This window comes from Pelobates fuscus, chromosome 2, assembly GCF_036172605.1.
Source record: "Pelobates fuscus isolate aPelFus1 chromosome 2, aPelFus1.pri, whole genome shotgun sequence".
Lineage (NCBI taxonomy): Eukaryota > Metazoa > Chordata > Amphibia > Anura > Pelobatidae > Pelobates > Pelobates fuscus.
This window is the reverse complement of record NC_086318.1, coordinates 170319797-170332044: the sequence shown is the minus strand read 5'-3', so window position 1 is coordinate 170332044 and position 12248 is coordinate 170319797. Positions and strand designations below refer to the sequence as shown.

At 39.0% G+C, this 12248-nt stretch overlaps 1 protein-coding gene across 1 annotated transcript in view; it reads left to right on the top strand.

Annotated features, from left to right (window-relative positions):
* DST (dystonin) overlaps window positions 1-12248 on the top strand; it is a 592252-nt gene that overhangs the window by 36124 nt on the left and 543880 nt on the right. Inside the window, exon 3 of the mRNA XM_063442942.1 lies at window positions 1677-1868. Within this exon, the coding sequence (XP_063299012.1) occupies window positions 1677-1868 (192 nt within the window). The remainder of the gene's footprint in view (window positions 1-1676; window positions 1869-12248) is intronic.

Sequence of the window (12248 nt, the reverse complement as noted above, 5' to 3'; positions counted from 1 at the left end):
AAATCCACAATCTCAGTAAATTAGAATATTGTGAAAAGGTACAATATTCTAGGCTCACAGTGTCCCACTCTAATCAGCTAAGTAAGCCATAACACCTGCAAAGGGTTTATAAACCTTTAAATGGTCTCTCAGTCTGGTTCAATAGGAATCACAATCATGGGGAAGACTGCTGACCTGACAGTTGTGCAGAAAACCATCATTGACACCCTCCATAAGGAGGGAAAGCCTCAAAAGGTAATTGCGAAGGAAGTTCGATGTTCCCAAAGTGCAGTATCAAAGCACATTAATAGAAAGTTATGTGGAAGGGAAAAGTGTGGAAGAAAAAGGTGCACAAGCAGCAGGCATGACCGCAGCCTGGAGAGGATTGTCAGGAAAAGGCCATTCAAATGTGTTGGGGACTTTCACAAGGAGTGGACTGAGGCTGGAGTCAGTGCATCAAGAGCCACCACACACAGACGGATCCTGGACATGGGCTTCAAATGTATTCCTCTTGTCAAGCCGCTCCTGAACAACAAACAACGTCAGAAGCGTCTTACCTGGGCTAAATAAAAACAGACCTGGTCTGTTGCTCAGTGGTCCAAAGACCTCTTTTCTGATGAGAGCAACTTTTTTTTATCTCATTTGGAAACAAAGGACCCAGAGTCTGGAGGAAGAATGGAGAGGCACACACTGCAAGATGCTTGAAGTCCAGTGTGCGGTTTCCACAGTCTGTGTTGATTTGGGTAACCATGTCATCTGCTGGTGTTGGTCCACTGTGCTTCATTAAGTCCAGGGTCAACGCAGCCGTCTACCAGGTGATTTTGGAGCACTTCATGCTTCCTTCCGCAGACGAGCTTTATGGGGATGCTGACTTCATTTTCTAGCAGGCACCTGCCCATACGGCCAAAAGCACCAAAACCTGGCTCAATGACCGTGGGACTACTGTGCTTGATTGGCCAGCAAACTCACCTGACCTGAACCCCATAGAGAATCTATGGGGCATTGCCAAGAGAAAGATGAGAGACATGAGACCAAACAATGCAGAAGAGCTGAAGGCCGCTATTGAAGCATCTTGGTCTTCCATAACACCTCAGCAGTGCCACAGGCTGATAGCTTCCATGCCACGCCACATTGAGGCAGTAATTGCTGCAAAAGGGGCCCAAACCAAGTACTGAGTCCATATGCATGCTTATACTTTTCAGAGGTCCAATATTGTTCTATGTACACTACTTGTTTTATTGATTGCATGTAATATTCTAATTTACTGAGATTGTGGATTTGGGGTTTTCATGAGCTGTAAGCCATAATCATCGCACTTATGAACTATCTTGCTTTGCATGTAATGCGTCTATCTCATATATTAGTTTCCCCTTTTACGTTGCATTACTGAGCTAAAATGAACTTTTGCACGATATTCTAATTTTTCGAATATCACCTGTATATAGCAGAAGAGTGAAAGAATGTGTTTCTAAAGGTAATAAATTGTGATAAATGTCAGGATAACAGCTTCTATAAAGGCTAATCTATAGAGCAGTAAATGAATAAACCATCCATTGTAGCACATATTTCATAAATATACCTTTAACCCTGGGGCGTGCTCTAAGGTTTATTCCCTGTAACATGCCTTTTAAGTACCTTTAATGTTCACATTCTCTTTCATTTTACATATCAGACTCTTCCTACTTGCTGTCTTGCAGGGATTTAGACCAAGCCCCCGGCATCTCAGGAGATATGCTCGTGCCCGGGTTGAAGAAGTCAAGCCTCTCGCTGATATAAAGCAGAGTGACCAGGAAACTTCGTCACCGCTTAGAAAAAGAAAAATTAGGAGAAGCAGCCGAGTCCAGCCCGAATTTTATCAGACTGTCCAAGTCACACCAACTAGAAAGCCGGTATGTATCTTATTGCTTTAATTGCCTACCTATTACTGGAGGAGATCTATGATAATGGTAGCATGTCCAAATATATGCATTTATCATTATTATCCTTTGTAGAGAGCCAGAATATTTTGCAGGGCTGTAAAATTAGTATAAAGTATAATTTAAAGGACCACTATAGTGCCAGGAAACCCCTCAGGGATCCCCTCCTGCCGGGCTGGATGGTGAGAAAGGGGTTAAAACTTACCTTTACTCCAGCGCCGGGTTAAAATGGGTTAATCCTAGAGGGACCTGGCACCCAGACCACTTCATTAAGCTGAAGTGGTCTGGGTGCCTAGAGTGGTCCTTTAAATAAAGTGTGAGTAACAAGTTCAGTGGAAAATAAGCTGCGTGGATAGCACCTGCACAAATAAGCTTACAAAGCAGAAAAAATGGAGCATAATCACACAGGAGGTAAAGAGTGAACGGTAATGGAGAATTGGGAACCTATATAAAACTAAACAAATGTGTTAAAGATAATTAGATGTTGTATGTTTAAAGAAACTGAAAGTACAAGTTGAGTGAGGCGAAACAGGGTTTGACTGCTTTACAGAGAGAAAAGAAACTAAACTTTGACATACTTTTCAAAAGAAATCTTAAAATCTAAAACAAAAACCATAAGAATGATGAAGCTGTACAGCTACAAAGAAGAGTTGGATATACAGTTGAGGTCAGAGGACAAGCCATTGAGTGTAAGGACCAAGAAGGGTTGTACTTGTAAATTGGAGAAGATATGTAGTTTGGGGTGTAGTTGTTGAAAGCTTTGTAGGTGAGTGTCAGGATTTTCAATTTAATCTTAAAGAATACATGAAGCTAGTGTACGTATTCAACAGAGAGTGCAGTCTGTAAGAAACAGCAAACTTCTTGAATATGTCTGGAAGCAGCTTTTATCGTTAGTCACAGAGGAGTTATGCAGGTGGAAGGGATACTGATGAAAAGTGGGTACTGTACTTGAGACTGGAAGTAATGAGCTCTTCAGCACGTGCATTGTTTTCTTCTTGAAGGAGTAAAGATGAAAAGACTGTTTTGGAAGGACTGAATTTCATGTGATTTTAGTGGTTAGCAAATCCGTTTGTTTAATGACATGTCTTGTATGCAATTGGCCATTAAGTGATTTAGTGGGTATCTCATGGGAACAATAAAGCCCACATAATACACAAGACAGTGTTTACAAGAGACAATGGATGGTGCTATGGGAGAAGGAAATCTAAAGATAAAGTTGGACTCTGTCAAAGCCCAAATCTCACATGAGTGATTACTGAAGGGATCCTGTAGCTTTATATTGGATAACATGTAGTAATAGAAGGGAGAGCAGTCTTGTTTGCCTCTGAAGGCCCAGGAGTGCAACAACGTCCAGAGATGTAACAAGGCAGTTCTTACAATGTTTGATGGCTCACCAGAAATCTGCTGAAGAAGTCGAGGCACATCTTTAGCCAGCGGTAATACAAACGTCAAATCAGCCATAAGTCTCAGAATTCAAGGTGCAAACAGTGGTCTTCTTTGGACATGCAGAGTATATTCATAAATCTAAGGAACAGAAAATAAAAAACAAAACAAAATAAATATTACATCTCTTAGATGCTCAATGTATTCCCATGTGACCAATGAGGTGGGATTCCAAGGTTTAATTCCCTTTAGAGCCAGAACAGCTATAATGTCTCCTTTAAGGAGCTGATTATTGATTCCCTGGACAGTGAGCCAAAATTGGGTCAGTGAAAATATAGGAAAAAAGTAGGAGAGGGATGAGCTCATCGGACGATGATTGCAGATCAAAAACATAGATTTTTCTATTGTTGCAAAATTAAGAGAACATCAGCAATGATCTATAAGGATGGTTTGTTTGTGAAAAACAGATGTTGCAGTTTAAGTGCAGAAGTGTCTTAATCATACAGCATAGATTTTATATTTTATAGTTAAGTACAGTAAACAAACAATGCAATGAAAATAGGAAATAAGCTTGTAGACCTACAGTATAGTCTGCATTGACTGTATTTTAGTAAAAACTCTTGAAATAATACTATAGAAAAAATATATAGTTTTCTGTGATTTCCTGTGTGGGTTTAAAAAAAAAAAAAAAAAAAAAAAAGTTATATGCCATTAACACAGAGACACACACACACAGACACATTCTTTACAAATGAATAGAGGACAGAGCTACAGTTGTGCTAAAAAGTTTGCATATCCTTGGGGAATTGGTAATATATTTACCATTTTTAAAGAAAACATGAGTGAGCAGGCAAAACACGTTTCTTTTATTTCTTATGGGATTCTTATTCAACTGTGGGTTATAACAGAATGGCACAATCATAAAACAAAACATGACAACAAAGAAAAGATGAAATCACACCTGTTCAAAAGTCTGCATACCCTTAGTTCTTAATACTGTGTATTGCCCCCTTTAGTATCAATGATAGCATGCAGTCTTTTGTAATAGTTGTCTATGAGACCCCTAATTCTTGCAGGTGGTATAGCTGCATTCGTCATGGCAAAATGCCTCCAGGTCATGCAAAGTCTTTGGTTGTCTTGCATGAACTGCACGTTTGAAATCTTCCCAGAGTGGCTCGATGATATTAAGGTCAGGAGACTGTGATGGCCACTCTAGAACCTTCACCTTTTTCTGCTGTAACCACTGGAGGGTCAACTTAGCTTTGTGCTTAGGGTCATTGTCATGCTGGAAAGTCCAAGAGCATCCCATGTGCAGCCTTCATGCAGAAGAATGCAAATGATCTGCCAGTATTTTCTGATAACATGCTGCATTCAACTTGCCATCAATTTTCACAAGATTCCCTGTGCCTTTAGAGCTAAAACCCCCCGAAAACATCAGTGAGCCACCACCATGCTTCATAGTGGGGATGATATACTTTTCACTATAGGCCTTGTTGACCCCTCTCCAAACATAGCGCTTATGGTTGTGACCATATAACTCTATTTTGGTCTTGTCACTCCAAATTACAGTGTGCTTGAAGTTGAGAGGCATGTCAAGGTATTGTCGGGCATATTGTAACCGGGCTTTTTTGAGATATTGGTGCAGTAAATGCTTCTTTCTGGCAAATCGATCAAGCAGATCATTTTTGTTCAAGTATTGTTCAAGTATTATGCTCCTTGAAACAACCACACCGTCTTTTTACAGAGCAGCCTGTATTTCTCCTGAGGTTACCTGTGGGTTTTACTTTGTGTCCAAACAATTCTTCTGGCAGTTATGGCTGAAATCTTTCTTGGTCTACCTGACCTTGGTTTGGTATCAAGAGATCCCCAAATATTCCACTTCTTAATAAGTTATTGAACAATACTGACTGGCATTTTCAAGGCGTTGGATATCTTTTTATATACTTTGCCATCTTTATAAAGTTCCATTAGATTGTAACGCAGGTCTTTTGACAGTTCCTTTCTGTTTTCCATGGCTCAGTATCTAACCTGTTCAGTGCATCCACGTGAGAGCGAACAAACTAATTGACTATTTATAAACAGACACAAATTGCCACAGGTTGGGAAATTAACCTTTATTTTCCATTTTAACCTGTGTGTGTCACCTTGTGTGTCTGTAACAGGGCCAAACACAGGGCTGGATTAACATAGGAGCTGATGGAGCTGTAGCTCCAGTCCCATGGCTATGAAATAGGCCCACTGATTTAATATATATATATATATATATATATATACAAAAAGATATGGCTGCACTCACGGATATTCCTTTAAAACTTAGCTTTCATTCGGTTCCATAAAACAGATCGACGTTTCAGTCCAACATGTGGACTTTCATCAGGATCCTGATGAAAGTCCACATGTTGGACTGAAACGTCGATCTGTTTTATGGAACCGAATAAAAGCTAAGTTTTAAAGGAATATCCGTGAGTGCAGCCATATCTTTTTGTATGTATGGATAAAGCCCAGGTATTGCACCCGTTTTTTTGGACATTATAAGCAGCCTGAGTGCAAGGTACTGTACATTTTTCTATATATATATATACATATATATGTATTGAAAAAGGCTTGCACTCACGGTCCTTTTTTCTTTTAAAAGGTTCCTTCTATTCATTCCTTTAAAATACGATTGACGTTTCAGCCAACATCCGTGGCTTTCATCAGGATCAATACAGCACAAATATACATTATAACTAACACGCTTATATAGCTACACAGACTAATAAATCAATCAATAAATCACTCACCACCTGTATAGCTATCACTCCTCCTCGGCGTCTCTCAATTGCATCTGCGCATGCGCGAGCATGCCGCTACCCGGAAGTAGCATACTGACGTAACCATTCGTTGCCAGGGTTACCTTATACTCTTCCAGGCTCCCTGGCAACCTTATAAACAAAATCACTCTGTGCGCCGGTCATTTAGCTTACATGCAGCCATACAAATCAAACATACATAATCATGAGGACATATAAAACTTTAAAAACACAACCATTACTATTAACTAATTAGAAGTTTTTCTTATTCAAGATTCTTCCTTGTTTCATGATTTCAGACCGAAACTCAATAACCTATACCAGATATACATAATACCAAGTCATTATAAAAACTTATTCTGCCGATATCTTTTCGGCCATATTTAAAGTGACATATCTATTCCATGCACTTAAATGCTGTACTATGTGTTTTATTATAAAGTGACCTTGTGTATCTTATGTACAATAAAGTGCAATGTGACTCCCATTCTATATTTACATAAATACAGTAAAAGTACTGTTTTTTCTTAAAGTGATACTCTTGCTTTTATATACATTAAAGTGCTGAAAAGTGATGTATGTGTACAATAAAGTGCTTTTTTTATCTGTTAAAGTGAAACCATTGCTTATTATTTATATACATTAAAGTGCTTTACTATGTTTTTAATGTGACACGTTTACTATTATATACATGAAAGTGCTAAAAGTGTTGTATATACCCTTATTGATTGTTCTATTCATACTTAACTTAGCTAACTATCCTCTTCTTCGTATATCCATTCTAGAATGTTTTTAAAGTGAAACAGGTGCTGTAATTTACATTAAAGTGCTAAGTAGTGAATTATGTTTCTATATACATTAAAGTGCATAAAATGATATGTCTCTATACATAATACATAATATATACTTGGATTAAACTGTTATTACTATATACAGTACCATCGCCGGACACTGCTGTTAGAGGATATGGATTTACTTGAAAGATGAAAGCATGAGATTAGCATAGGGTATGTGTTTTCTTATAGCTGTATCCTGTGAGTTTCCCTCTAGAACCACCTCCATCAGATACATGACGCTTGGTAGGTATGATTTTATTTAGTGTTTTCTGTCGATAATATTCTGAAACTATAATTGTCAGCACAAGGCCCAATGGACTCTTAATCCAGCCCTGGCCAAACATTCAAGGGTATGTAAACTTTTGATCAGGGCCATTTGGGTGTTTTCTGTTATGATTACGATTTAAAAGGAGCCAAACAACTATGTGATAATAAATGGCTTCATATAATCACTCTCCTTCAATAAAATACATTTGTTTTGCATGATCAGTCATATTTTTAAAATCAATGCCGAAATTTCACAATTTTTGCCAGGGTATGCAAACTTTTGAGCACAACTGAATATCACTTGTAATCAGTAATAATGTAATTGTGTAACTTTGCACAGGTTAAAGGAACAACCCCACCCCCATAACAACTTCATCTGCCATCTTACCTTCAGTTTTCAACAATTTTGCTTGAACGTTCGTCCCCAATCTCCTGGGGACAGCTCTGCCTCCTCTCGTTCTTCCTTTAGGATACTCCATCGTAGGAAGGTTTGGTTAGTAGCTGGCTGCAAGCCTAATGGGAGATTCGCCACTTGGGTTATTTTACATGTAAAACACACATATGGATAAATAGAGAGGTCCACAGAGTCTGATCAATTAAAAATAAGCAAATAATAAAATGTGCCTCTCTATATGAAGTAGAGGTTTATGGGAAATGTACAACTGCCACATATAGAACTCTGTTGGGACCAGGATTTGCTGAGAAAGGATGCCATTACTACAGGATACCAGCCCAGGTATTTACTTTACACACGTAGGTGAGTATCTTTCATTGTGCATTATCACTACAATACATTACAATGTAAATGGTTTTTTCAAAATTGTCAAAATTAAAGCACAGGTTTGAGGTACGATGTTTATTATTGCATTTGATTCAGATAATACCATGACATCATATTATACCGCCGACTGTACCTTAAACAAAGTGTTTCAAATAATATTAAATGGATTGCACATTAACACTTGCATGTCCCCTTAATTTGTGTGGTCCACTGGCACACCTTGCAGACAAACAACATTGATGTTATTTGGCTATAGCTACAATTTGTAAAGACTGTAAGTATCCAGGTGAGAAATAGAGAACTAACAGCTATTAGATGTGTAATGTGAATATGACAATAGCTGTGGTTCTCCAGTACATCCATGAACTTAGTGCAAGACATTCCGGAGTGCAGTAGTTACAAAAAAGGCAATTAATTGGGTTATTTACTGAAGTGAGAATTCAAAGTAAAATTCTAATTTAACCCCTTAAGGGCTGAGCCAAATGTACATGTTTTGATCAAAATAAAAAGTAAACAAAACTTGGAATTTGACTATATGTCTGTTCAACCGTAATTCACCTCTTTCATATTAAGTGCACCCACACTTATTATTTATTATTGTATTCAGGAGTAATAGGTAGTGATGTCCCGAACGGTTCACTGGCGAATAGTTCCTGGCGAACATAGCGTGTTCGCGTTCGCCACGGATGGCGAACATATGCAATGTTCGGTCCGCCCCCTATTCGTCATCATTGAGTAAACTTTGACCCTGTACCTCACAGTCAGCAGACACATTCTAGCCAATCAGCAGCAGACCCTCCCTCCCAGACCCTCCCTCCTCCTAGACAGCATACAATTTAGATTAATTCCGAAGCTGCATTCATTTTTTTTTTTTTTTTTTGTGTTTGTGTTTATTATACATTATCCTCCATAGCCAGTAACCTGTTTTTATTATACATTATCCCCCCATAGCCAGTAACCTGTGTTTATTATACATTATCCCCCCATAGCCAGTAACCTGTGTTTATTATACATTATCCCCCCCATAGCCAGTAACCTGTGCTTATTATACATTATCTCCCCCATAGCCAGTAACCTGTGTTTATTATACATTATCCCCTCACAACCAGTAACCTGTGTTTATTATACATTATCCTCCCATAGCCAGTAACCTGTGTTTATTATACATTATCCTCCCATAGCCAGTAACCTGTGTTTATTATACATTATCCCCTCACAACCAGTAACCTGTGTTTATTATACATTATCCTCCCATAGCCAGTAACCTGTGTTTATTATACATTATCCTTCCATAGCCAGTAACCTGTGTTTATTATACATTATCCCCTCACAACCAGTAACCTGTGTGTATTATACATTATCCTCCCATAGCCAGTAACCTGTGTTTATTATACATTATCCCCTCACAACCAGTAACCTGTGTTTATTATACATTATCCTCCCATAGCCAGTAACCTGTGTTTATTATACATTATCCTCCCATAGCCAGTAACCTGTGTTTATTATACATTATCCCCTCACAACCAGTAACCTGTGTGTATTATACATTATCCCCCATAGCCAGTAACCTGTGTTTATTATACATTATCCCCCCATAGCCAGTAACCTGTGTTTATTATACCTTATCCGCCCATAGCCAGTAAACTGTGCTTATTATACATTATCCTCCCATAGCCAGTAACCTATGTTTATTATACATTATCCCCCCACAACCAGTAACCTGTGTTTATTATACATTATCCCCCCACAACCAGTAACCTGTGTTTATTATACATTATCCCCCCATAGCCAGTAACCTGTGTTTATTATACATTATCCTCCCCATAGCCAGTAACCTGGGTTTATTATACATTATCCCCCCATAGCCAGTAACCTGTGTTTATTATACATTATCCTCCCATAGCCAGTAACCTGTGTTTATTATACATTATCCCTCCATAGCCAGTAACTTGTGTTTATTATACATTATCCCTCCCATAGCCAGTAACCTGTGTTTATTATACATTATCCCCTCACAACCAGTAACCTGTGTTTATTATACATTATCCCCCCACAACCAGTAACCTGTGTTTATTATACATTATCCCCCCATAGCCAGTAACCTGTGTTTATTATACATTATCCTCCCATAGCCAGTAACCTGTGTTTATTATACATTATCCCCCCATAGCCAGTAACCTGTGTTTATTATACATTATCCCCCCCCATAGCCAGTAACCTGTGTTTATTATACATTATCCCCCCATAGCCAGTAACCTGTGTTTATTATACATTATCCCTCCCATAGCCAGTAACCTGTGTTTATTATACATTATCCCTCCCATAGCCAGTAACCTGTGTTAATTATACATTATCCCCCCATAGCCAGTAACCTGTGTTTATTATACATTATCCCCCCATAGCCAGTAACCTGTGTTTATTATACCTTATCCCCCCATAGCCAGTAACCTGTGCTTATTATACATTATCCTCCCATAGCCAGTAACCTGTGTTTATTATACATTATCCCCCCACAACCAGTAACCTGTGTTTATTATACATTATCCCCCCATAGCCAGTAACCTGTGTTTATTATACATTATCCCTCCCATAGCCAGTAACCTGTGTTTATTATACATTATCCCCCCATAGCCAGTAACCTATGTTTATTATACATTATCCCCCCACAACCAGTAACCTGTGTTTATTATACATTATCCTCCCATAGCCAGTAACCTGTGTTTATTATACATTATCCCTCCATAGCCAGTAACCTGTGTTTATTATACATTATCCCCCCCATAGCCAGTAACCTGTGTTTATTATACATTATCCCCCCATAGCAAGTAACCTGTGTTTATTATACATTATCCTCCCATAGCCAGTAACCTGTGTTTATTATACATTATCCTCCCCATAGCCAGTAACCTGTGTTTATTATACATTATCCCCCCATAGCCAGTAACCTGTGTTTATTATACATTATCCTCCCCATAGCCAGTAACCTGTGTTTATTATACATTATCCCTCCCATAGCCAGTAACCTGTGTTTATTATACATTAAACCCCCATAGCCAGTAACCTGTGTTTATTATACATTATCCCTCCCATAGCCAGTAACCTGTGTTTATTATACATTATCCCTTCCATAGCCAGTAACCTGTGTTTATTATACATTATCCCCCCCATAGCCAGTAACCTGTGTTTATGAGACATGGATACAACCCAATCTTAGGAGTAGTGTTCTGATGTAGAAGATGAATTTAGCCGTAGTCAGAGGGATTCAGTGAGAGTAGTGGTGAAATGTGTGTGGCATGACTGAGTGTGGGTAAGTAAGAGTCAAGTATTTTAACTGGGCACTAGTTCTAGGTGGGATAAAGTGGTATAGCGGATGGATGAGTAGTTTGGTTCGTTTTAGAGGTTTGTAGAGAAAGTATATAGTGATCATGATTTTTAGCGATATCCAATATTTTTAAGGTGGTCTCAAACAAACATAAAATGCTATATCAAATTTGTGGGAATATCGAATAGTCGTGTACAGTAAATCAGAGAGGGCTCAGAATATCGAACCATCGATCGGTAACCTGGATGAAGTAGGGGGGTCTATCTGTTTTATTAAATACGCGGTAATATGCTTTTAATGGGATAGGACGTTAGGAAAGGTGTGTGATTGGGATAAGTGGTTGTGGCTGTATTTACCTTATCCTGGGACCGACCTGGCTCCTAAGCTTGAGCCGCGCGTGGCTGGATCACTCCTGCCTCCACACGAGCCGCATGCGGCTTGATCTCCTCTTCTGACTTAGCCGCGTGCACTGACCGCAGTGATCGGTCACATGGCCCGCCTGGCACTAGGAGCACGGCTCGAGTCACGAGCTCGCTCTTAAAGGGGCAGTGGGAGCCAAAAGTTGATTCAGGCTCCCATTGGCCCATGTCATTCCAGCACCCCCACACACGAATGTTTTGGAGGCACAATAGCTTGCATTTAAGAAAAAACTAACTTTTTTGACTGTAATATAATAGCAGTCAGTTTCCTTCACACGTGTGCGTTTCAGGGCCTGCCAGGGCACAGTGTCACACCAGTGCAACTCATATCTGGTGTAACAGTAGTGTACATTAAAAAAAAACCTAGAAATTTGACTGTGAAATAATAGCAGTCAGTTTCCTTCACACGTGTGCATTTCAGGGCCTGCCAGGGCACAGTGTCACACCAGTGCAACTCATATCTGGTGTAACAGTAGTGTACATTAAAAAAAAACCTAGAAATTTGACTGTGAAATAATAGCAGTCAGTTTCCTTCACACGTGTGCATTTCAGG